The sequence below is a fragment of the Tigriopus californicus genome, chromosome 8 (assembly GCF_007210705.1).
Source record: "Tigriopus californicus strain San Diego chromosome 8, Tcal_SD_v2.1, whole genome shotgun sequence".
Lineage (NCBI taxonomy): Eukaryota > Metazoa > Arthropoda > Copepoda > Harpacticoida > Harpacticidae > Tigriopus > Tigriopus californicus.
The window spans coordinates 7,957,791-7,985,625 of NC_081447.1; the positions used below are offsets into that span (position 1 = coordinate 7,957,791).

A 27,835-nucleotide genomic window follows, 5' to 3' on the forward strand; every position below is an offset into this window, starting at 1 on the left:
CCATCATGAATACCTTTTGGAGGCACTTTTCATTCATTATGAAAATCAATGTTAACGTTTGATAAGTTTTATTTGTTACTTCTTTTTGCAAAAGTCCTGAAGTGCTCACGATAGAAGCAAACTACAAAAATATAGATCAATATGAATGTTGAAAACAAGTACACATGTACAGTTTGAACTTTTTACTTTGGCAAGTCTGGAAAGTCATGTTTACGCACCAAATACGCTTATGCAAATGAGTATAATTGTATATAATACAGATTGAACGATATCAAAATTGAACTGTCTTATTCTTTTCAATGACATTAAAAGAAAAATGCTTACACAATTAGTACATAGTCTCTCCTCTGTGCTATCCCAGAGCCAGCATTTGTTATCTGTGCCTTTTTGAGAGGGGGAGCGTAACATCTTCAAGAGCGAAACATATGGTTCACTAAAATAATACACATTACAAGGGCAACTCTCATGGGCTCCTCTGGTTGCATATAGACTCATATAGCCCTAACTAAGTTGGGCTTCATCTGGTCGAACTTGTAATAAGTATAAGAGAGAGAATCAGAAAATTCGATACTGGGACGATATGGTTGAAATTGATAAGGTGCAAAGAACAAACAAACGCATGGCTGTAATGTGCTAACAGGCAAGGTTGAGGTAAATCCAAGCAAAGTGAAACTTTTGTAAAAATGAGCATTTTGGTTCATTTTTGTGCTAGATTGAGAGTACTTATTGAATAAAGTTCCGATCTCATTTATTGACAAGGAATGATGGGATAAGTTTGAGTATTGGGCTTAGAGACTGTATTGCCTTGTCACACGAAATCAATACGAGGTGGCTGAAGTCAATCAAAATTGTGTTCTTGTGGTTTATAGGACCGAAATCTTGTTAGGTTGTTTGAAGAGTTTCTTTCGGTGGGGATGAATGTGTCAAAGATTTTATGGTTCGACTGAGGAAAGAAAGTCTTCGACTCGAGTAATCCCGAGAAGAAAGAGTTGTAAATTTACCAAATAGAAAACAGGCAAGACAATGAAAAGCAATCAAACTAAGAAGGTCACCTGAATGGGAAGCAAGAGACGGCAAACCACCGAAATAAAACGATTATCTCCCGGTAAAACAAATGTTGTACTCGCTACAATACACATTCAACAGAGTAAGGTCTCGAAAATTAGACGATATCACCTCTCATCTTAATTGAGGCCATAAATATTTTGTCGAAAAAAAAACAACGGAAACTTCAGTCTCTTTTCAAAGCTGTCATCATTACAACCACAATCATCATCACCCAGTTCCTTGCAGCGGTTGGAAACCATCTGTGAACTTATTTACCTACCTACCTACCTACCATGTACCTACCTACATACAAACGAACGAACAAGACCTCCAATAGAACTGGAGCATACTATCATGGAAAGAAACGCATTGCTATCAACTATTCGGAGAGTAATTTACGCCAAACATTTTGGTTTAATGTTATACTCGATTGGCGGGGAAGCAAGCAGCAAGCCGGAAAGGTGAGCAATATGAACTCATCATAAGTTCTTGGAAAGGAAAACACACGCAACCACATTAGGTCGGCTGATACCAGCAGACCTAGTCCTTTTCATTCGGATAAACATAGGTGAAGTATTAAGTCTATTTCAATGCAGTGTATCATTTTCAAGTGGAGCAATTAGCTCTTACAACTTTGGGAGAGAGTTACTCATCTCGAATACTGCCGACAGACGAAAATATAGACAATGAAATAACAAGATGTCGTAAATCAACTAAAATGTCTATCTATAGGAAAATGGTCATTTTTACGTAATATTTTTGTTGGTGCACTCATTTCATTACAATTCATGTTCATCAAACAACTTCAAAATCTTCTATTGGCTTGTGCTAACTGAGTTCATTCGTGTTCTTAGAAACATTTCGACTGACAGAAATAATTGTTTTTACACATATTCACACCTCAACATATTTCTCTCAAGCTCCCTCTGACGTTCCGTTCGTGTTATCAACCGTTTTTGTAGGCTTTTGACACTCCGCCCGACATTTCTCATCATCGTCATCTCATTCAATTTAAGTTAATTTCGCCGAATGGAGTGGAATTTACATATCAATTGTCGTCGAGTGAAGGGGAAGGAAGGCTCTTTTATCTCGCACACCAGTCAATCCCAAATGTCTCTTTGGCTCGAACAACGAAGTCGATGAAGTTAAAGGACATCATTGAAGGAAAGAAGGACGAAGGAGAATGGCCGGGAGGGAATCTGGAATCAAGTCCACTGAACAAGTGCAAATGTCGATCCATATGAATTGCTCGTGAGGCAGATGGATCTACGACATACTCGTACATACACGACAGTTTAGAGCATGTTGTCGTTTCCATTAATTTGTGATGAATCAAGCTCCCTCACTCATGTATGTGCAATATGTACGTACATCACTTGAAATGTAGAGTTGGCTAGTAAAGTGACTTATTTGGTTCTTCACGTGGCCATATTGCTTGCATCATTTGGACTTTATATTTATGATCTATCCAGAACCTGACGAGTAGAAGCATTAGATAAGCAGCTAGGCTCAAAAAGCACTGAAATAATGATAACGATGAGGGGAACAATATACCTTCATGGCTATTCTACTTTCAACTTATTTTGTTTTATCTTAGAAGTTTGACAGGTCAAACACAAAGGTTATTTTTCAACGAACTTGTCTACTTCACGAGTCTTTAAAAGTGTGTTGATGTGTTTGCTGCTAACTTTTACACGTAGTGTACGTGATTCTGAGTGAAGTAGCAGGAAAGAGGAAGTCGTGTCTGTGTGTTCATTCCTTCTTTTTGATTTTTATGCTTAGGAGAGATCACTTTCAAAGTCAAAGCATATGATCTAATCCAATTCACTTATTCTTTCTGTGGTCAATACTATGGATTCATTCATGTTTCCTGTACTACATTGCACTTCATCAAGGAAGTTAGCACGCACATAATTTGATTCTCTCGTCCGCTGAAGCAAAACGCAAGCACAAACATATGTTCGTAAATGCAAAAGATAATTTGGATCTATTTGTACCTATGCGGTTACTAACACAAGAATTTGTTTAAGAATAGTCATCTTGTAAGAGCCTCTCGTAGGGAACATCATTTAGCCGTTGTCATTATTCACGAAGTTCTAGAAATATGAACTGTGAACGAGCTTCCCGCCAAATCGACCTGCTCTTGGTCATAGCAACTCTGAGACCCTTTCGAATGATAGTAATAAGATAAGAAATGTAGATATTCTCAATCAAAGGTAGGTCATTTTTATGTCATTGACCTGTGAAAGGGTTCGTTTCAAAGTTATATTGTCAAAAGCTTATTTAGCTGACCAAGACCAGATCGAAAATTCAAATTTTATGTAGTGTTTGCTTCATGACTTTCACCATATTTCCAAAGTTCCCTGGGCATTGTTTTGGGCTCAAATTTGGCAAATCTCATTTATTCAACCAGATCTTGTGGTCGTATGAAGTGCTCATTTGGAATAAAGTGAACGGTTTAGGAGATTAGACAAATTAGAGAAATTTTTCCTTCCGTTCGCCGTCCACGTCTCTGCAAGTCCGTGCATTATTGTAAGATTGTTCAAAACAAACGAGCTGAATGAGAAAAAAAAGCAAAACAATAACATACAATTTTGAAATAATGTCATTTTCTATTTTGATTGGCCTCGATTTTTTGGGACCGAACGATGGAGGGAATACTTGTTGCAACGAAAACCATCCACTGAGATGCACCATGCAAATCATAGATATTTGAACTTGCATTTTCTTAACCAACTTGTCTAGCTTTGACTAACGAGAACAAATAGTAATTCAAGGGAATACGTATATTTGCTTTCATTCGTCAATCGATTGAGAGGTTTAACCTGTGGCTTTTTGTGAGAGAAAAAAAACACTCCTTGAATTCATGTACGGCAGAAATGACTCATCATGTCCGTTGATAGAACCATTACATTTTGCTGAGATTGAAGATCAACTTGAAAGAATTTCCAAGCCTGCCTTTGAGTCTCCTGTAATCTAATGAATGTAGCCAAGCCAACTACGGACGTGTTATAGGTAGGTCAGAGAGGCAAAAGTAGTCATGACTCGTATGCATGGGGCAATTCAGTGAAGCTCCATGTTTCTTGTTATTTTGGCAATAAAGTGGTGCTGGCTGCGCCTCTCTTCGTTTGTATTTTCCCTCGACGACCAGAACATTGCAATGGGCCAAAGTTTTATGGACTAGTCGAGTTTCTCTCTCAATCCGAGGCATACAGTAGAGGAGGTGGGCTTGGTCAGACTGGATGGGTGTTTGTGCATGCATGCACATGCCTGCACAGGGACTCCTAAGCAGTAGCAAAAGTTCTGTTATTTCTATTAGGGATCTCAAGCGAATGTTTGTGTTTCGATTCCAGGGATCTCAAGCGAATGTTTGTGTTTCGATTCCTTGGGAACGAATTTTGCAGATCATGAGGCGTAAATAATGTCAATCAAGGGCTGTAATTGAAAATGTGTTTTCTTGACCTCGGCTATTACGGTCATATTCCAGTGGAGCATGCTTAAACTTGCCACATGAGTTATGAAAACCAGCAACCTTCAAGCGAGCACTTTACAAAGTTGAAACTTTTTGGTTTCCATGATTTTGTAAAAGGAATTAGAGTTGACAGGTGATTTCTTTTTTTGCGAACGACAAATAATCAAAGCTTGTCGTACGAGCATTTGAACATTCATTCAAGTGTTTTGTCCGAATTGCGAACTAGTTAATATGGATGACAACCATTCAATTCCAAGGAAAAATAAAATGTTTCGGAATTGCTCAATATACTTGACGATAATTGTTTTGTTCATTGCAACCCTTTTACATAGAAGTATTGTTAGGTAATTGAAAGTCAGAAAAGTTTCAACTAACCAGTCTCAAGCCAAGGACCTTTTGAAGGACTTTCCCAATCGCTGAATTTAAAAAAAACCGAATTATCGACATCCCTATTTGATCTAGTATCCAAAGAAGTTACTGAAGGACCAGGGTAATGAGATACCCCCTTACAAGGGAGCATATCTCATGGTATTCCTGCCTGACAATGGTCGACATTTTATGACCTGATCTACCCTTTTCGTGGTGTACAATCTTGTTTGCTTGAATGTCATTTCTACAGGTTCGACGTTTTACTGCATCGACTAAGCAAACGAACTGCTGACCCATCAGCACTCTTTCTGTGCTTATTGCAATTTAAACCAGAATCGCTTTTATTGGAAGCAATTGAACTTTGTATCGGAATATTGGGAATTAATTGAATTTTAGCCAATCAATTGCAATTACATATTCATGGTTTCGTTTAGAATATATGGAACATTTTGGTCCAACTTTGGCAAAGATATGAATGGGTTTTAGGAATATATAAGTCAGTACATGTTGCTCAGATACACTTAACGTGCTCTTCCTCTTCTTTTATCAGAGCTGATCAAAACCAAAGGCAAGAAAAGGTCTTCAATTTGGCCCAACAATCAAATAGAACCGTGATTGAATCCAATCGCAAAACAGGTAAATTTTTATAGTGATAAAAAATCGACTTCCTTCTTGTTGAGAGGGGCAGCCCCTTGGGAATGAGTAGCCTCACAAAATGTACACTATAAATGGATTTAGAGATGGATTTAAATGTGCAATGAAACGTCATTTGAAGCTTTACCCACAACCCTCCGGATCTGACCGTTGTCAGTCTCCCTTAGCTTCAATCTTTAGTAAAATTTCGAATCACCTTTTAAGCATAATAACTTTGCACCCATATTCCAATTTTCACACCAAAAGGGATCCAGTGGCGTTTTTAATACGGTAAGCTATAATAATTGGAAATCACTTACGAAGTGGGAACTAAAGGCATAAAAGCAAAAGAATAAAAATTTCTCAATTCCATCGTAATTCTTAAGCTACTTTCGTTCGAATCCTTTGCGATCTTTAAAAAAACTACCTCTTGGGGCAACAATTTGCTCCACGTGATTTCCTCCAAATTTGCCAACAAGAATCGCAAATCTCTGTTTGTGATTGCCAGAATGCCAGACCTTTAAAATGTGTTCCCTTAATTTTGAAAAGAGTGAGGAACCTTGGTCTAAAATCTCTCTTGCTATGATAAATATTTGTTAACCCTGGTGCCTACGACATGGCATACGTTGGTTTATACTTGTATTTTACTTTTTTCCTTGATGACTCACTCACTTAAAACCCAAAATGCTTGGCACCCTCTCTCTATCTTGTTAACAGCTTTTGAGATGAATAGGAAAAGAAGATGAAAAATGACCAAGTCAATTCAACTATAGGAGAACCAACCATCTGATGTCGTTCCCAATTTATTGACTTTAGAAAAACTTGAGGAGACTAGTTAAGATGGGCAATATCACTTTTGCTTTGGGCGTTCTTCTGAAGAGCGAAGAACATTGTGTTGAGGAAGAGGGGGAAAGGGGACGAATCGGAGAGGGTCTGTCTAGAGCATGGCAGAACGAGGAAGGGTCGACCGAATCCAGGGTGAGGAACTTGTTCTTCCTCGTCGTCTTTCTAACATAGAAAAGGGTCGAAATGGGCTCTTCTCAAAATCACACTTGGGCTGTGCTGAAATTACTCTTCTTCGATGATTTGGGTCTTGATTTTGAAGATCTAGCGGGGGACTGGTGATCGAAACTGGACACTGCGCTATTTCGAGGTTGAATGTGGAGTCGTTGTGAAGGCAGTGGCGGTGGAGGCGTGTCCTCGCTGGTACTTCGATTGTTGCTTATGCCCGAGTCGGAATCGGTAAACCCGCGATTCGTTCGAGGACGCAGCGTATCACTATAGTAGTAAACCGAAGATTTACCCCCTGGTGATCGAGTTTGAGAGGCCAATTTGGCAGCATACACGGAATTGGGGGATCGAGTCCTGTCACTGGGAGTGGGCGACATTCCTCGGATCCGAGCCAAGGCTTGCGGGCTCATTGGATTGACCACAATATTGTGTCGGGGACTGCTTCCACTGTCAAAACTCACCTCGCTCGAGCTGGTCCCACAAGGCACCGGGGATGAGGTGCTCCCACTCGAGTCCGGACGAGCACCCTTCTTATTGGGAGACTTCGAGGCCGGCATCACATTACAGTATGTTCTCTCAGCGTCCGGCGTAAGATTATTTCTGACACATCCACCCAGGGGAGTGGAACTAAGATCCTCGGACTCTTCAGGTTTGGGGAACCGGTCTTGGTTATTGGCCAGAGGTTCGGGGGGAGCCCCTCGGTAGGAACACATCCGATCAATATCTTCGTAAATCGGGCCCCGAGAAGATGTCACACTTGAACCACTGGGCTCATAAAAATGGTTCTCCCCAATTTGAGGCGATTGGTTCAAAGCACTAAACTGAGACTGTATCGGTAGATGTTGACCCACACCCACGGAGAAAGGAGGTGATCCTCCGTTGGCCGGACTCGTTAAACTTGTGTCTTTGGAAAGAGCACCCAAGGGGGACGAAGCCGGCCCTCCCCGCGCCAAATGCGAAGGCATCCCTCCCACCACATCTCCAGCTGGCATCAAGTAGAAGGGCAATCCACCAATTTCCAAAGTTGGATAATTGGGATTGGAATAGACATGTCGATTTGTTGAACTCGACACCGGGAGGGGGTGCTCGGCTAACTCAATGCTGTTGGAGGGTTTGTGACTCTGCTGAGGATTGAAAAAGGGGAAGTCGGACTTCTGGAAACCCATTTGATGATCAGGATGAAGCTGGTGATGGTTGTTGGGATCCACTGGCAATGTGGAGGACGAGGACCCATGGTGTCGGGATTTTCCCCGGAATGGACTCAACAGATTGACTCGTTTTCTGAAGAACAAATGACGCGTTAATAGTGGATTACTAGATCTCCAGACTGATGCCAGCCCCTATTCAGAATGGGAAGATTATTCAACAATCATCATTGTCAGCTATCTCTCTAGATCTTTCCTTGTGGTACAAATAGGTATAGGTTATTGCATTTCGATCATATGACTCCATCCAGCAGTCATTTACATATATCCATTAGGAGCCATCTGTTAATCGGGGAGGGGGACTTCACTCACCTCCAAATAATGAAAGCAATGACAAGTATGATGCCAACCAGAAGAAAGGCAAATATCACAATCAGAATAATATTGAGCAACTCATTGCTGGTATGAAAATGAGAGTCAATGATTATTGGATTATCGCAGGTCTCATAAGGCGAGGTGTCTTTGGTGCAGAGCTCGTCCTCGCCCTCAACAGTCAAGAATGGAGGCCGAGGAGGAGGTGGAAGTGCGAAAAATGGTGGAGGACACCCATCGCAGTCCCAATGGTTTTGATTGAAGTCCTCAACAAAGTGATCCATGAGCAACGAATCCTCATCGCCCATGATGCTCGGCGGCTGAAATGAAGAAAAAACACGACATGTTGCTTTATTGCTATCCACTATGATTTGCTTCATCTTTGCGCCATCTTCGTGCGTTAGCTTTCCAGGACTAATCCTTTGTTCTTGACTCGATTTACGTCAAGTACCTGGGAGTCAGTATACCAGCTCGAACTCTTCCGTGATAAAAGCGTCGCGTTCAACAACTTGTGAGTGAAAATGACCTGCATGCCAGAGAGGATCTATTGGTTTCCAATGAATGCAATCAAATCCTGAAGGTCACTGTGATGAAGAACGTGACCACGAAAGCTTAAGATGCCTTCCATGTGACAACCAACTAACCAAGACACCAACCAACACCTTGAGTGTGGTACGGTATTGTTTGGTATGGCATAAGAAGTGGTGGCACATGAAGTGCTGCTCGATCGCTCTGTCAGTCCGTTCGTTGATGGTGAGTTGACAATCTTCTTCATCAAGATATTCCAGACAAAAGGGGCCCCAAAGTTTACATAGATGGCTAAAAGCTTTTGGCCATTACCATCCATCAAGTCATGCTCAAGTATGTGTTGTGAATAAGTGGGCACGAACTCTGATAATGAGCAAGTTGGAGAAAATTAGCGTAGAGTCTACTTTGTTAGCGGTGAGCCATTCTCATCCTCTCTGCATTTCGGTCGCAGTCTACGACAACACATTCAACACCTCTTTGACTCACTTCCTTCGAGTTCCAAGTTGGGCGCTTCAGACTATCATTAATTACTCTCAGCAACTTTTTCTTCCCAATACTTCAGGTTCTTTTGAGTACTCTAGGGCACACACACACACACACACATCCACACGCACACACATTTACTCACATTCACAAACGCACACAGCCTCCCTTGCTTGAAGCTCTCTTGGAACCGCAAGTTTTCTTTCTCTCTGGCCTTTCTTTCTGGCCTTCCTTCCCGTCTGGCTGGGGCTCACTTACGTACCTTTCCGATCCAAGAATGAGATTGAACTATCACATCCCTCACAATGGAATGACTTGGACCCAAAGGTTTTAGATGAACGATCACCTCATCCATAGCCAGGAGTGGAATACATCGAAGGATGTGGACACGATATGAACGCCAATCCCTCCGAGCATCACATTTCAAGCACGGCCATGGTCGGGAAAAACATGTCACCAAACCGACACAACAAAACCATTTGTCTTGATTTAGATGTTCACTTAATCATCATTGAGGTGCCATGTTTGCTCACTTGAATTGAATTGCTTGTATGAATTATGGATCGTCACAAGCACTGGGTGCGATAAAACTCCGCTGTCTCTCGTTTTCAAACAGAAATGCAACACCGGAATCATCATCACCATCATCGTCGTTCCGATGTCTTGGTTGGTGCCAAAATTCCGGTTCTTTTCTCCCAGAGGCTTGACGCTTCACTGTGTTTTCTGAGACTGAATTGAGTCGTCACTCCTAGCCATCCTAGGACTGCTGCTCTACCTTGTTCTCTGCCTCCTTCTCGTTCACGTCGTTCTTTTCCACGCTCTCGGTCGGCACTTGGACTCGGAATCATGTCGCCGTCCTCGGTTCGACTCAAGTTCAAGTCAAGCTAAAGTCCGAAGAACGGCTCCGAAAAGAACGAAAGAGATCAAGAACAGACGAGGGAGAGAATATACAGAGAGAAAGAGAGTATGAGAGAGAAGGGGGAGAACGAAAGAGAAGAGAAGAGAAGAGAAGAGGAGGGAAGGCCGAGCTCGGTATGGCCAGAACGAAATAGCCAAAGAGAAGGTGCATAATACAGTGTAGCAGGGGGAACATGGACAAAGTGTTTGAATTTTCGGAAGCTCAGGGGCGCTAACAAGCCGCTCGTGCCCGCTCACACTGGTCCTCCGACCGATGTCCGGAGGATGACAACAATAACAGCAGCAACAGTAATAACGACAACAACAACGACACGATGGCATTGGCCCGTACAGGAAAGACAAGAACCAACGGATCGAACCAAGAGCTCAACCATCGAGGGAATTTGGTGGAAGGGAACAAAATGTGTCCGTCGGACACTGAAAATGAAAAAAAAATGGATACGTTTAATTCATGGACTATGGTCATCGGTTGGTGTGGTGACATGTTTTTATCCGTCAATTTCGCTAGAACCACAAGTAACCGTTATGCTCAAGTTCTTTTATTTGTCACCATTAGAGCAAAGATATGCTTTATCAAAACTCATGGTGATAGAAGGTACATTTAGTTTAATACATGTAAGGATAACATGCGTCGTCTTGGGAAGGCAAACATCAGTTTTTGTAAAAAGCCGTGGTGGTGCACTCATTTCAATTTACGAGATATCTCAGCGTGGTCTGTTAAAATGATGGCTTTTCCAAAAATGATAGCTTCTAGCTCAACCTTTGACAGGTGCTCAATTGACCCGGGGATCTTGTTCTTGTCGCGGATGATCACCGAAAGGTCTGTGCTCCATTTCGCTCGGGCTCAGGAACGGGAAGTATCTCTGCTCTGGTTGGTAGGAAATTGGATTATATTGGCTATGACATACAAAAGCCAGGGGCGACCTTCTCCTGCGTCCTTTCCCCTCTCTCACTTTCGGTGTTGGTGACATTCCACTTTTCCCTTTGTTGGAACTACGTTGTCCTACAGTACCACCTAGTACTATAAGAGGACGAGGACTTGTGTTCCTCGTCTTTTGGCTGGGCCTGATGTCAAACTATGTGAAATAGAAAGTGAGCTTTTCACAACGGGACCAGGCGAAGGTGACATATCATTATTTGTATTATTACTTTTATGAAATTGGAAAGCCTCCTTTTCGTCCTTCCAACGACTTTGAAAGGATTCGAAATTCCGACGAGCGTTTTATGAGAATTAAAAGAGGCCATTGAATATTTCACGAAGGTCCAATCATTGTGATGTGGCTGATCCTTAAGGCTTCTATGTCGTACGAAGAGTGAAAGAATGTGACGGAAGAAAGAGCGAATTTCAAAAGTGATTTCAATCTCTCTTACAGGAAAATGGTCGCATTGGCCGGTTACCGGTAAGAGGAGGAAAGAGCAGGAAGAACAAAAGTGGCCCTTCGAAATTGTTCCTTTTTCCCCCTTTGGGGGCTTTAAGCGTTCCCCAACCTTCGGCTTCTTCTGGTTGGCACAAATAACTTTGAACCAATGTTCCATTAGAGGTGGAACGAAAATTGATTGAAATCATGACAACCAACGACACAAGGCTCACATTGCTGCAAAACTCCCTCGACACAATAGTGTATACCTATACGTACAGTATGGCTGACAGTACGTATGTACGTGAGTGAGTAAGAGCTCACCATCGTCTCCCTGAGCTGTTCTATTGCAATGCGACGACGACCTTGTGTGCCCTCCTCACCACGGCCATGTGTAAACTCATGGGAAAGATATCAATTGCTCGACTCGTATTGTTCTTAAAATTGCCACCAAATAAACAGCCTCTCCAGGGGCGGAAGGAAACTCCTCTCGGGTTATTCGAAACCAGTTGAAAGTCATGGTGGTGTTCTTTGGTGAGGAATTTCTCTCCAAAATGTTCCTGGTGGTTGGGAAACAATCGACCAAATATAGAATTGGGTCCTGGCATGTCAAGTCATATTGTTGTTTCTTTGGCGTTTGGGGCATTCCAAGAAAATTGGTGACACCGACCACCGAGCCTATAATTACCCCAAGACTCGGGAGGGTGGCTGGCAAAGGGTACCCATGACCCGATTATTTGGCCGTTTTTTCCCACAGGCCCCAATCGAAAATGACGGCACCCGTCCAAGACTGACACATGAAAGTCATTGTTTTGTCCAAACGGGATTGTGAAACTGCCAGTGGACGTAATTTGCACGGTATTTACAACATTGCACAGAGACGAAAGTAGGGCGTGGATTCATTTGCATGACTCCCACTTTTCCCTTCCTTAGCTCGGCCGACTATGTAGTGAGTACGGCTAATAGAATGCTGTTGGCCATTTTCATAACTTGAAAGTATCAACTGGAACAGAGATAGCGTCTGTCTCAAATTGCCTTCATTGTCAACCGGATTCACGAGGCCGTCATCATCTTACTGGCCTTGGACTCACACACGAGGACGACGCCAGACCCTCTATGAATGGAAGGCAGTAGTCTGAGCACATGAGCATGCTCTTGGACTCAAAGGCACATATGCGTGTACTTCTGTATTGAACCACGCAGTAGTAGAGCAGTAGTAGCAGTAGTAGAAAGAAGGGAAAGGAAGGCTAATGAAATGCAAAGAAAAATGTGTCCCGCTGTGTCGCATTTAATCAAGGAATTTGAGATCCCTGCCCAACGTGGAACCGGTAATCGGGATAGATGGCCAGTTCTCATCTTAATAATTCAATCCGAATTGATGGCTGAACCCCGCGAAGGCGTGGGATAGGCAAAATTCAGCGTCTTTATGGTTTTTTCCTTGTGCACAATTGCACTTTCTTTAATCAAATTTCACGCAACTGGTGATGCCGTGATGGCCACCAACCACGGAAACCCGTCGTCGGCCATTTCACTACGGAGCAATGATTTCCTGATTTCCCTATCATTTTCATTCACGAACTGAGTGGGTTGATTACACGACCTCTCTTATTCACGTTTTTGAGCAGCATTCCTTATAAGCGTGTATGTGCGAGTACTGTGATGCAGAATACTCCGGAAAAGGTTGTTGTTGTTGGTGGTGGTGGTGGTGGTGACGGCTGTCTCTAAATAGTACCTCAACGTGATTGAAGTGAGTGTGTTCTCTTCAATGTGCATGCATGAGTTTGAGTGGGATCTGTTGAACGATCTTAGTGTTTTCTTGATCTGCATACTACAGGACAATACACTCGTTTGTACGTGTATGTGTACGCACACATACCATTTTAGCTAGCTCAGAAAAAGCATCACTCCGACAGATCTTTCGAAAAGGACCCTTATCCGACTCTAATCTGTTCATAAAAAGAAACCAGATTCCCTTTTCTATTCCAATTGGGCCATCTCACGAGTTAGCCCTATTTCCTCCAACAAGACGAACTTGGATAAACAATCATGATCAGTTTCAATGAGCTCCCGAGAAGAATTCGGGAAAATGATCAAGCGGTCAAGGCGTCCAATTTGGCGGGACTCGTCAATTTCAAAGGGCCGTATTCAGGTTGAATTTCAAGTTTCGGGCCTGAGTTTCCCTTCATCATGACTTGCCTGTCCGTCCAGCCCACGAAAACTCGAACTAACATGTTCTAAGAATACTGAGAGATTTTCAAATGGTTCTCTCTCCTCCCCACCAGCCTGGGACACTTAATAGACAGAAAGAAGGAGAGAAAGAAAGAGAAAGAGAGAGAGCGAACGGACGGACGAACGAACGAGGAGAGCCATTAAGAGAACTCAGCAGGTAGACCAATTGAATATTTATGAGCGGGGCGGATACCCCTCGCCTAGTGCAATACTAAGAAACACAAAAACGGACTTCAAGGCCTCTACTCGACATCATTATGTAAGTGTGTTTGGGCTTAATCATTCCCTCCAGTTTATCCGAACTTTAAAATGTTACATTGGTTTCAGCAGATGAAATATCGAGCATCCTGCATGTATTTGCAAAAAGACAATTCAATTCCCAAGCTATCTTTCTTGGCCCAGGTGGCAAATAATGAAGGGTCCCACAAACCGCTCGATATTATTTGAGAAATCCATTCAGACCCTTTAGCACTTACTTTTGCTAATGCACAGCTTCGAGTCAGCTTGATCATATCTCTCCACCGCATCAACAATATTTCACTGCTTGTGAAAGCCTCGATCCCATGTTCGTTAACCCCACTCCCCCTTCTCACTCCTGCCAACCCTTAAGAACTGGGCCGGATCAAGATTTTGTCCGCTAAGGCGGGACACGCGGCATCGAGAGGGTAGAGTCGACCACAATCAATTAACCTGAAGCAAAAAAGCCCCCCTTGAAAAAGGCCATCAATGTGTCGCTGAGCGGTTGCGGGCAGAGAGGGAGTATGTAGTGCCTGTGTATGAACGTATAAACTGTATGAGTGTGTCCTCTCAAGGGAGGATTTCCCTCCTTCTTTATTTCGTGAGGAGAAAGCTGGCACAAGACCACCACTTATCTGCCCTGTGGCAATGAGCCAGGCCTCGCATTTTATACTCGAGACTCGAGAGAACCGAGAACCGAGAACCAAAGAGGGGAAAGAGGAAGTGCAGAGGAAAGGAAGGCGGCCAAGAGGTCGACATTCAGTGGGAAAAAAGGTATCTACTCTCGTAAAGTATAAAAGGCATAATGACCGAGATGGCTGATCTTCAAAGCTTCAACCTCTTACGTGAGTCAAACTAATTTAGAGTTATGAAAGCCAACTGGGCCAGCACTCCAGAGGCCTTCTCGAAACTTGTTTGCTCTAGTACATACGTATATCGCAGTTGTTGTTTTTTCTGTTGTTGTTGTTGACGCCGTGGTCTTCATCGCCTTTGTGCCCTACGGAGTTGATCATCGAGATCGACCTCGGGAAAGAGGCTTAATTCCAAAAACGCTGGCTTTTGTGGCTCATGTTTTTTTTTGTTTCATTGTAGCTCCGGCCATTAAGATGCGTAGTAGTACCATAGACTAGCACTGTCTACTATTCGAAAAAGGACTTTAGTTTCAAACGAACAAGCCCGGCTTTTCTTTTGATCTGTTATCACAACTTCACGAGTTGACGTTTTTTCGCTTTCATAATTTTGGATGGCTTTCTAACAAGTGAATAAGCCGGCTTTTGGGGCAAAAAAGGCGAAGTATGCCAAGTAGGTAATCCCTGCAACCACGATCAAGCTCTTAAAAGCAAGTAAGTTTTTGATTACCTTGAGAGTAGAGGAGGATGAAAAAAGTTTGTCCGAAGTGTTCTCCAGTCGCTTCAGTAGTTCTTGTCCTCGTCCGTCCCTCTACATCGGGTTCGGATGGCTTGGATCCGTAAAACCGCCAAAGGCACCCGAAACCGAGATTCCAGCCAACTGGTTTTGGTTTCCTCCATCGTACCCTAATTCAATACTCAACGACTGCTCAGCTGCCTGTCAAGAGCTCCTCATAGTTAGCGCTTCACGAGTAATTTCATTTGACCGAGGTGGTTTTTGCGGTCATTCCAATAGTCTACATAGAGCTTCGGCCAATTTTCCCCATCCTGGTCGGAGAAAAAGAACAGAAGTACAAGTCCCTCCCGTAGTTAGGCTTGTTTCTCCCGCCAAATGTTTTGGCACACGAACAGAGACTGCGAGTCAGTCAAAGAGGCAGTCAAAGAGGCAGGCAGAGGGGCAGGCTGAGGGGCAGGCAGAGGAACAGGCAGAGGGGCATGGAGCCAACTAGTTAAGGAAACGAACCAACGGATGAACCCTCCTCCTCTTGCGACTTCAAAAGGGTCTGTTCCTTTTTCCACCTTTTGAAGAAGGACACCAGGATGATGATGGCAACTGACGCCAAGTTATAAGTCGAGTCAAAAGAAACTGCTTTCCCTCATAATGAAAGAATAAAATATGGAGATAGCACAAATGGGAAAAGGAGAAGGCGAAGGCGAAGGCAAAGGCGAAGTTTGTTTCGACAAAAAAATGAAAATGTGACTGTGAGAAACGCAGAAAAGAAAGGCCAAGAGCTTCGGCCGTGGGTGAGCCAAGTGAGCCAAGTGAGCCACCTTGCCTACTCCACATATGTATGTATATGTGTTCCTGTCTAAGAGTATGAGGTCCATCCATGGCCATTCAAGTGGGAGAAAAGAGGGGACTTTTTTGATTGCAAATTACACACGTTTCCTATGAGAGCCTCGGTTCAGGAGGATGATAAAAAATGCTTTCTTAAGCAGAAAAAGGCAGACTCCCTCGCACGCACACGCATACATCCTAGGGGCTGGCTAGACCCACGACGAACCAAGCAAGTAAGGAAGAGAAGAGATAGAGAGGACTGCCCAAAGTTGAAACGAGGAAAGTTTGAACGACGCGAGGCAAAGAGTTAATTAAAAAAGCTATGCTGAAAAATGTCCCATTCGTAATGAGATCTGTCCAAGTCAAACAAGCCGTGGCTAGACTGGGAATAATCTGGCGTGTACGTATACGTAAGTAGAAAGATAAACCCTTCCCAAAGCGACATGGACATGTTTTCCCTTCAGATATTGGAATAAACTGTCTGTTGCGTCTAATAAGAATATAAACACAGTTTATAGTTCTCCCCAATCCCCCTTATTCCAATTCCATGCCGTTGTCGTTACATTTTACAGCTTGTTCGCAACTTCATAAAACTTGAATAAGCCGACATTGGCTCGCTAGAACGCGGCCCATGTGTGTTGTTATTAGTATAGTCCTCAGTCGTGTGCTCAAGCTAAATGCCAGCACAACGACGGTATCGTGACCCTCTGTATGCTGCACACTGTACGAATATACGTACAATGTACGTATGGTATCTATAGAAAGTGGGAAATGTGTAATGATGCAGACACGGGGTGTCAACGAAAGCTTCCGTGATTATCTGACTCACCATCTTTACCACGAACACAAGACAGCAACTCTATCATCTTGATCCGCCTTACAAACTAGTAGTTTTCCCTCCGTGCCTACGAGATGCTCGCGGCTTCGGTCATTTCGTTTGTTCGTTCGTTCGTTCTTTTCCCTCGCCTCCGCCTCCTCCGCCTCCTCCTCCTCCTCCTCCTCTTCCTCCGTCTTCTTATCTTCGGCAGTCCGCATTAAGTCTTGGAGAATTTCATGCCGTGTTACCAGTCACATTATCTTTACACGTCAAGCCTGAAATTATCTAGCCTCAACAAGATGGTTGGGTTAAGTTAGTAGGTTGGTTGGTTGGTTGGTTGGTTGGTTGGTTGATGGCTTGGTAGGTTCGAAGCGATGGAGCGGGTTAAAAACATGAAAAAAGAGAGCCCCAAATTTGAGCACATTCGTATGAGCATACCTGTGTGCGTGGATAGAGATGTGGATAGATGGCTCATTCGGCACTCCCTAACCAGGGGCAAACCGTCCGAAGAGCCAACGAGCGAACAAGTGATGCAGAAAACCTGACCTGGCCATTCCACGAAGAAGATTAAGTCATCATTGTATCATTAAAAATTCAGAAAAGAAGGTGATTTGCACCGACACCACTGCCATGATTTACGAGTCCATTGACGCGTTGGCACTGGCAAAAAAACACAACCCCAAAGGGAGCTCGGGGTGAACCCCTGGTGCGGGTTTGGCAAGCGAAACAAGCGGCCGAAAAACACAAGTCTCCCTCTTCTTCTCGTCATCTCATCGCCTGAAACACAACAACTACCACCACTACTTCTACTACTACTACTACTACTACTAGTGGCTTACTTTTTCTGCCGTTGCTGTCTCTGTCAGATCTCTTGACTGGGTCTGTCACACCCTGAAGGGGGTCGAGGGTCCCTTCAAATTCCAATAATTTGTTTGTCAAACAGGCGGAATCTGTTTCACTCGACTCTCAGACCAAAGGGATCTTGAGAACAACATTTTGGGAACAATTCAATCAGTGGACATTTAACAGGACCTATTTGAACCCCAGCAATGGCCAGCAACTCAATCTCCGACGAGCAAGTACGTACGTAATGCGTAGTTGGGAAGAAAACTCAAAGAGAGTCAGGAAATATGAAGTTTGCAATCCAACTTCAACACACACACAAACTAACCGAGCAACGTCCTTGTGTGAAGGGGAGGCTCTTTTTTAATGTTGGAAAACGAAGGTCTAAAGATTTATTTACTCCTGCTTAGGTGGACAACTCTTGGTCCTTCAAATCAAGCATTGGAACTCAGAGAGTAAGAATATGTAAAATAGGAAAAGAAGAACTGATTTTAATTTCCCTCAAAATTCGCCTTAAAACATATAAAATTACTTGTTCAGGATGGTTACTAAATGTTATGGCAAAGTGTATTTTATCTAGTGTTTGGGAAGGTCTTCGTTCACTTATATGCCAGTTGCAGGATTTTCTTGGCACCCATGGCTTCTTCAAACAAATTCATTGGCATTTTGGAAAAAGTCGTGAGAATTCGAGATACTAGCCAATATCTTTTCCATCGATTTTCAACGTTTTAGAATTGGAAATACCACTCGTAAATCATGGAAAGTAATGAAAGACGAGGTGAAAAGAATTCAAACACAGCATCGCCACTCTGGGTCTCCCTTATAGGCATGCCCCTCAAAAGCAATATCGTATTTGGGAAATCAGCAACTCAATTGGATCAGACATTGGCCAAAGCAATCCTCTGGAATGTTTCGGGTATTTGTCGCCAAGGTTGAATTAGCAAAATGCCCCTTGCAACCTTATCCAGGAATCCGATCGAGCGGAATGACAAGACATTGGTGCTTGGCAATTGTATTGGATGACCATCTCCTCCCTAACAATGCGTGACAAGTTCGTGCCCTGTGGCGAGCAATTTCATCTTTTATCAGCAGACCTATTGACAGATGATAAGCGATTGTTCATCCATCTTCCAAAGTTTTGATCAAGGATGGCGAAGATGATGAAGACGGCAGTGCCCCTTCCGCCGCCGCCGCTGACGACGTCGACAAGAACAAAAATGACAAGGGTGATGTGGGGAGCAATGGCAGAGAACCAAACTGTGCCTGACTGGTTGTCACCCGAGGCTGGCTTTGCCTTCTCTCAGGTGCTGGTAAAGGGCAACCACAACCAGTCAATTTGTTATCTTTGAATTATGGATCCCTACATTTATCTCACATGTACAGACGTACGTACGTACATACCTACGTACCATAAGAACGACGCACCATGTGAAGAAGCTCGCTTCATTAAAACGGAATGAGTTCGAATGGGACTTAAAAGTCCACCCAAATGGTGATGATGACGTTCGAATAACATATGTTTTTCCAATAACAAGGGTGGCTGATTCTCCGAAATGGACTTTCGCCCACGTGAAATCCTACATACGAGGGAGAAACCGAACAATGGATATTTGATTCAAACGGAAGCCCGTTTGGTTCCACGTGCTCAATGAGAAGGACCAATGTAGAGTACACGTACGTATGCACAAGTAGTTGGACCATCAGTTTATCCCCATGTATTGTTGGATAGCAAAACATTTTTGTCTGTTTTACCACCGCTTGCAATTCCGTCATTTGAAAACACAGCGATGTTGAGGATGGAATTCTGGTTCTGTGAGGATGGAATTCTGGTTCTGGTTTGGGGATGATTAAGAGAGCGGAGAGTGGTAATTAAACCGAAGTCATTAAGTCTTCCTAGTTGAAATATTGTTATTTCAAACGAATTTACAACTTCATTTAGAAAAAAGGAAGAATGGCTTGTTAGTGGTTCGTCTCAAAGATTCTTTGAAATCAGGTGTGGGCCGACGAGCGCTTAATTACAATGACGATATATTCCCATATCGTCGTCAACTCATTGAAAAGTGACTGATCTTACAACTACGTGATTTGTTTAAAAGCCTCCAAGTGGTCCATCATAGGGCCTGATATAATCTGAATAATCTTTTTTCCGAACTGAGTGCATAGGCCCACGAGTTGATAAATAACTTTTCGACGTGTGTCTATGGACAGAGAGGCTCTTACAGTGTTAGGTAATGATTGGTTCCTTATCATCACATGATCTCATCATCATCGTCATCGTTGTTGTTATTGTTGTTGTTGTTGTTGTCATCATCATCATCATCCCACAACTGATATCTTATGGATACCACAGACATCGACTTGGCCGTTTAAGTGAGCTCTTGTGGTCTCACATTTTTCACCCCTCGTTTAAAGACCTTTTTCCCTCTCTCTGTCTTGTATCTCGCCAAATGGTCCTCAAATCAAATCGGTGTGCTCTTAAATAGAAGTAGCTGTAAGAGTAGCAGTGGTAGTACATAGTGCACGTAATGGGATGGCGCTACTAATAGAGGTCTATCATCTTACTCTAATGATGTGCATGAATCAAGACCTCATTCAAATAGGACGGCTCCTCTGGGAAGACACGAAGGAGGGGCTGGCATGAGTCAGTTTAACGGAGAATGGATGATTGGAACCGTGATATGAATTCTCCCCTGAAATGCATTCAGACACTCCAATCCAGCCCATACCACTCCACTCGATCCGAGCAACGGATGAAATGAAATTGGATGCCTCCGAACAGGTCAAGCAATCTTAAGAGCTCATCGAGCCCAACATTTTTTTTGTACTTATTCTCCCCGGCTAACTAGCCACAACAAGGTCAATCCCACATTAAGAACCCTTTGGTGGCCATTCTCACATGGTCAGTGTTCCCACATGGCCATCACATCGTTCACCATGGCTCTCTCTACGAACGTACTGTGCTTGTATGTACGTTGAAAGGGAACAAGGCCGATTCACCCATTCAGCCCCCAATTCCGTGGAGAAAATGAGCTGGCCTTAGTAGTCGCAGTGATGGTGATGATTATGAAAATATGACCAGGAATGATGAGAGCTTTGCTTTTGACTCATTCTCCCCGGCTAACTAGCCACAACAAGGTCAATCCCACATTAAGAACCCTTTGGTGGCCATTCTCACATGGTCAATGTTCCCACATGGCCATCACATCGTTCACCATGGCTCTCCCTACGAACGTACTGTGCTTGTATGTACGTTGAAAGGGAACAAGGCCGATTCACCCATTCAGCCCCCAATTCCGTGGAGAAAATGAGCTGGCCTTAGTAGTCGCAGTGATGGTGATGATTATGAAAATATGACCAGGAATGATGAGAGCTTTGCTTTTGACGTACATGCCTCATTTCCCACATCAGAAGTTTCTCACTTGGTCGAAATCCTCGATGTTCCCATAAAAGGTAGGTATAGATATATATATGCATGTGTGAGTAGCTATTAGTGCTGCCAAAATATTTGGTTTGTACTAGAACCAAATTACCGTATCATATATTTTTCAGACTAAAAGAGCCTCAGATCACGTTGTTATTTGCCAAATGTAATAACTTATGTACAATCTTTTGTTTTACTAGTTTACCAAAGTAAACCAAATCTACATACAAGCTCAATATAAGAGCCTCTCGTTTATGACTGAAAGAGGCTTAAAGATAGACTTTGTGTTCCATTTATCAAACAAACTGAAAATAGTAGAAAAATAAAGTGTTGCTCCTCATTAGCACGAGTAAAAGATAAACCATTTTAAACATGAGAAAATCATTCATATTAATTGTTTGCAATTGACCTCTTTTTTGGCTCCAATATTTGTCTGATGACGCCAGAGCACACGCATAAAATGTCACAGAATTATAGAAATGAATTTGTCCCTCCTTCCCGCACACATCTTTGGGAGATCACCCTCACTTTTGGGATTTAGAATTCACTTTTAGAACATTGTATTACAATTCCAAGTCATACTTCGCTGAAAACAACGTCCCTCTAACGTATTTTTAAAGATTTGCAGCACACTAATCCAGTTAAAGACATAAACATTACCTTTTATCCAGAAAATGTTATTTTCTTGCTTTTGTTGTTGATCTTATGCCTTTTGTACTCACAATGTGTGTGTGTGTGTAAATTCTTAAAAGTTTTTGTTCAATATCCTCTTAAAACTGTCCGTAAAAGCCTTGTCTGGAATTGTCCTGACTAGAAGGTGCGAATTTATTTCGAGTCGTCCATACATCGAAATGCAAAAAGCTAGAAAAGAGCACATTTGGTTACAATTTCTAACAAAAGATGGCAGTTTTGGTTGCTTTTGGGCAAAAACACCCCAAAACTTCAACAATGATTATACATTATTTTGCATCACACTACTTCAGGAAACTGTTGTTCACATTCCCACTTGCTGCTTTTATGCCCAATAATTGTTAAAATAGCCAAAACAGTAAGAAGCAAACTTTTGCTTAAAACAAAAATAAAGATTAAATTAAAGAAGAAAAACCAAATATTTGGTTATTTGGTTTACGTAAATTTACTTTTTATTTGATTTTGAAACACTAAGAGGCACCGACCAGGAAAAATTCCCATTGCAAAATATGTACGTACGTACATTGTTGATCTGATCATTTACATGTGCTAGTTGAAAACATCAAAAGGAAGGAAGTATGGCTCAATACCAAAAACCCTAAAACTAACGGGTTGTTGAGATTTTGGAGGCAGTAAAACAGGATTGTTCATTTGACTTTGAGTGATCAACCAGGTAGAACAGGGTCACTCCGAAGTGCACAATAGGTCATTATTGCGTTTGGGTTGTAGTATGTGTTTAGTGAGATTGATTTTGGGGACTGAGGCAATTGCCAGCTCACAAATGGGTCATAAACTTCCGGGAAAAGTATTCAGTAATTATAAGTACAGTGAGCAAGCTCGGTAAACAAAGGTAACACTAGTTGGGTATTGAATGCAATCCAGAGTAGAGAACAATTTGGCGTCGACTGTAATTCCTGTCATTAGTTTTGTTTGGGACTTTTTCCAAGCAAAAACTGCATTAATTCACATTGGCATGGCTAACCAAGTGATGAGAGATCGTTGACGATGACTGATCAACTAACTTATTGCTCAAGTTCATACACAAAAACAGAGCATATTTGTAAACCTCACTTTCCATGGGAGTGTTTGGGGAAGAGGTTTGAAATATGCTTTTGCTTTCAATCACAGACTGAAATGAAATATGATATTCAGTCAATTCTGGATTATTTTTTTCATTTTCTCAAACACATCTCAAGGGACAACCCGACATGTTACATCCCTAGTTTTACAACTGCTCCATGAAATGGAATGTAAATCATTGAGTTTAAAAACTCTAGAGTGAGGCTGAAGAGTTGGAACCAAGACCTCTACATGAAAAGTGTAGAGATTGATGCACACATTAAAATCGTGAGTGACAGTGAGCTACCCTGAAAGTCTGACTGTTTGTCTCCTTCCGTCGTCGACCAAGACGACTCTCTCTTCCAACAAACACGGCATGTCTGTCATGCCCGTGAATGATCGCCAGGTTTTTGCCCTTCTCCTCCGGAAGGGAGCCAGTCCTGGATGGCATTTTTTCGTGGCCAACACTTGCTGTTGTTACAGTGTTGTTGTTCCGTGCATTTTACAAACTGTCATTTCCAATTGGAGGAGGATTTCCCGAAAGTTTCCGATGAGTGGCTCAATGGCACCCGAGGGTTCGCCACTCACTAATGCAACAACCAACACAACGAGCTCCTCAGAAATGTCTGCTAAATGGCTCTTGGTCGTTTGAAGAGTCGAAGCCCTCGACTTTCCGTGATTTCAAATTTGAGGGCGCTTCATTTTGGGCTGGATAGGAATGTAAATGAGATCGCCCATCCATCGAAACGGATAAGCTATCTGAATTCTCAAGTGGGCCTGAGGCACCATCATTGGCACTTATTTGCTTTTTAGATAAAATCTCAATCATGATCGAACCCAAAGATCAACCGACTGGCTCAAAAGTGGAAGAACAGGTAGCATTTCATTATAGCGAACTTTCTACCAAAACACGGTCGGACATTGGCTTCGCTTTTGTAAGTCAATCTTTGGGGCTAATCTAAAATATGATAGGAACTTGAAGTAGTTCTGCTCAAAGCGTGACCATCAAATGAAGGTTACTCGACCGTAATGTGGTTGTCCTTCTCTCATCCAGATGGACCTAGCCCGAATTCTTGAGTCCTCGAGGGTGCTCAGCGTGTTTTAGGGCGGAATAAATGGGCCAAGTGTTGCCAAGGAATAAGCAGCTCTCCTCTCCCATGTTCCCATTCATAATTAGTTGGCACGACCTCACATCGAGAACAATGCAAAAAGGAGATGAGTCAAGAACTGACACTCTCACTGACTGAGGCCTTCAAACCTGAGCGATGCTCGGTGGCACCACTTTGTCGATAACGAACCTGGCATTTCGCCACACAGTGAGCTCCAAAGGTCGGAATTATGACACCAATGCCAGGAGCCCGATGAGAGCTTGAATATTTCATAATTGCAGAATCGTAAGACAAAGCGCAGACCTCATTCTTTAGAAACAGCGACCTCACTCTGAGATGATGTAGGGGGGGGGATTGTGGCTAATTTAGGTCGAGGAAATCCTCCCTCACCCGTTCTTTTTGGTTTGGCCAAATGTAAAGTGGAGCATACCTTCAGCAGTGTATGGAAGCGATGGAATTAGGTAGAATGGGTGAGAGAGAAATGCCAACACTTACAGATAAGCATGAGAAACCAGACTTTCCTCCTTTTCCAGCTTGGACCAGCCCTGTCAGTATTAACTGAGATGCTTTAAAACATGCATTTGATTTTGGTGTTATTAGCGTTGGTCAGTGAAGCGAGGAAATTGAGCAGAGGGTTACAATCTGCAGCATGGCTTTCCGTCTGAGATTGTGTTCTCTTGTGATGTTGTTCTGCATTGATGACTTTATCAAATTAATGGACCGTAAATAGGATAAGACTTTATTAGTGGCCACACACTGTCAGTACGCGGTTGATGTAGTGCACGGAGTATCATCACATGTACGTATAGTCGTATAGTCCACTACGTATATCGAGTACATTGGTGTACCCAAAAACCATCGCATGAAAAGACGGGCTGGGATAAAGATAATGAACTCTCTCTCTCTGTCAGTTTCTGTCCGTGTGTTTCTGCATCGATATCAGTTTCGTTGTCCACTTAAGAAAGCCATGGTAAAACAGCTCAACGAGAGAGGGGCGAGTCGGTCAAAAATAAGACCATTTCAGGGAAGCAACTCCCTTTGATGAACGATGCCAATGGATTTTGCCAATCTCTGAAACCATTGTACAAAGTACTGTAGGAGTAGGTAGTCGACAAGACAAGGGAATGATGAACTGACTGAGATTGGAATTCTTTCCGAAAAAGGTTGTTCGACGTGGGCAGCCAGCCAGGCCTTGCTTTGGGACTCGGCTATCTTCTTCTTGCCACTGGTTCTTGTAATCGAAGAACGAGATCTTTTCCCAACAAAAAGGTTGCAGACGAATTGAGAGGGCCAACTTGAAGCAAAGCTCCTTTTTGGTCCGAACACACTGAAACCGCAAGGAAAGACCAATGGTCTTGAGGGGGAAGAGAGACTTGCTGAACAGTCAACTTTGGAGAAGAAAGAAGGTGGGACCTTGTTTTGGGGCATCTCTTACACACACAATTGTGTATAAAGGAGATCGAGAGAGAAGAAGTAGCCATTCCATTGGCCACCACTACCACCGTACCAGTCAATGCGCAAAAAAACCCTTTGAATCTGAACCCACTTCTCTCTCTTTCTTGTTTTTTCGCTCATCAATTGCCAGAGAAGCAAAACAAGCTTGGGGGCCGCTTTTCTGGACCATTTAAGACCAGAAAGGCCACTACTACCCCCCAATAGGCGACCTTCAAGCCAATCTGATACGGACTCTCCCATGAAGATTGACCGGGAGAAAGTTTGCAATGGACAGAATGAAGGTGGCAAATTGGTTGCCTTTTCGATGCCTGGTATGTAGTACCACTAACCGGTGGGCGAAGCAATTGCCCTGTTGGTGTTTCACAATTCAGTGCCAGTTCTACAAAGTGTACATGGTTTCACTTGGTTGTGCTGACCTGGAAGATCCTGTGGGATTAAGTGATTTGATCCCACCATCCCGCCAAAGTTGGATGGTGTTCGTTCGATGTGGATAGGAAGTGGAGCAGGAGGAGCAGGAGGACTTTTGACGGGACTTTTTCCTGCCACCTCGGGGAGGATTGTAAATCGCTCACTTCGCACGCGGATTGAATCGGAAATCTGCTTTGGTGGAAAAAACAAAGATGAAAACTTTTCTCTCCGCTTTCCCACAGATCGAATTGAAAATCGCCGAGTCTCACACGTTGGACAAAGAAATAAGATGACCTTTTTTTGGACATCCTTCATCCTAATCAACCGCCAACATTCCAACATGGCCTTCAAAACAAAAGACTGATTCCAAACTTAGAACTCCGCCTATCTTTAACTCCGAGAGTTTCTGGTGGAAGGAAGGAATTTTTGATCGACTGGAGGGAGCACTACGTAAAGTCGTGTTTACTACGCTTATAATACGTACACACTTGTTCAAGCTCAAGCGCGAAAATTGGACAAAATTGAAATTCTACGCATTGCGACACCTTCTTGCCCTTCATCCTTGGTCCACTTCCATTTACAAGTCAAATCATCCACGGGTGAGGAGTGGAACGGACTAGCTCACTTGGTCAACAATTACACGGCCTCAATTTCGACTTCCCCAGCATCGAAGTTAGAGCATTCAACTACTACATGTTGTTAGCACTCTGTATGTACGTACACATTGATCGTAACACGCCAGCCGATCCCAAGTTACATGTAGAACAATCCGGCAACAGATAACAGTGGCCTCTAACTTCGAGGGCAATTTACCGCAACAACATCTAAAGTTGGTGTGTGGACGGACAGGATTTTTTTTTCGCCCCGTCTTGAGGGACATTGACTACAGTGCTTATCCAAATACTTCCAGTGCACACATGCACAAGTACTAACGGCCATACAGGAGCTTGGGAAACTCCCCAAGTGCTCATTGCAGGGGTTTGGGGGTCTCTTTCTCCCTCATCAATTCAGTCTGCTTTCCAATGAATGTCAAGAAAAATTATCTCTTCCCAGTCCTGAGCGGGGAACCAACAGCAAGACGTTGCTCTCTTACTCTCACTCTCTCTTTCTCTTGCTCGATTTTCGTGGTGCTTTTCAACCCCTAAACCCCATGATGGTCTGGAAGATGAGGAATCCATCCATCCATCTATCCCTCCCTCCGTCCGTCCGTCCACCTTCTCGGTCGCTTTTGCTCCTTGGCCAGGCCAGCCAAGGAATTTGGGGTCTTCTTCGTCTTCTGCCTTCTCCCACCCTTCATCCAGTTTCTCTGGCACTCCCTCACTACGTACGTACTATGATCTCTTCCTCCTGGATCGAACCCGTTCGTGGCTCGTTCGCTCCGTGAAGCATCCAACGAGCTTCTGGGCCATCATCCATGGAGCATAAGTGAGCCCAAGGGTGGGTGGAACTTGGGGGGATGGTGGGAACCATTCAATGAGCACGGACTTCGAACCACGAACTAACCTTTCCCCCTCCATCCAAGTTCGGCCGACTCGCCTCAAACGACGTCATTTCCTGTAACGAGGGATTGAATATGTGAGTTTTAGGATTGTTAGTAGAAAGAACCCTTCTTCTTCTTCTTTTTCTTCTTCTTCTTCTTCTCCCTGGCAATCCAATAGAACCTTTGCTGCCTTGTCTCTGTATTTTGACATCGTTGTGCTTCAGCTGATATATCTCATCTTGAAAAGGGTCAGGTACATATACGTACATACGAGTACATATCCTCTCTTTCCTTTGAAATGTGAAGTGTGAATTAGGTCTATCTGAAGGAACTTTCTCCATCAAGGACATTGGACGGTATCTAATGCTCACGAGCTTGATGTTTCAAGGCTATTATCTGAGAGTGAAATAATGGGTGTCTTGTGTGGCTGTTGGAGTGTAAAAGGCCATTTCGGGGGTCGATCCATCTATTGGAATATGTTCCTACTCCTCATTCTTGAACGTACGTTCTTCTCTGGTCCCAATTGAGGCTTTCGGAGGATCACACGAGACAAGTCGTGTGCCT

The 27,835-nt window shown here is 43.2% G+C and overlaps 1 protein-coding gene and 1 long non-coding RNA gene across 2 annotated transcripts; both read right to left on the bottom strand.

The window, feature by feature from the left end:
- Positions 1-6,283: 6,283 nt before the first annotated feature.
- Positions 6,284-9,843, bottom strand: LOC131885377 (uncharacterized). Its single transcript, XM_059233408.1, has 3 exons — positions 9,323-9,843; positions 8,050-8,369; positions 6,284-7,813 (listed from the first exon to the last, which is right to left on the bottom strand). The coding sequence occupies exons 1-3, from the start codon at positions 9,413-9,415 to the stop codon at positions 6,568-6,570; spliced, it is 1,659 nt and encodes a 552-aa protein (XP_059089391.1). The 5' UTR covers positions 9,416-9,843; the 3' UTR covers positions 6,284-6,567.
- Positions 9,844-10,483: 640 nt separating this feature from the next.
- Positions 10,484-11,491, bottom strand: LOC131885378 (uncharacterized). Its single transcript, XR_009373831.1, has 3 exons — positions 11,350-11,491; positions 11,128-11,275; positions 10,484-11,054 (listed from the first exon to the last, which is right to left on the bottom strand). It is a non-coding gene; the product is annotated as an uncharacterized LOC131885378 (long non-coding RNA).
- Positions 11,492-27,835: the final 16,344 nt, after the last annotated feature.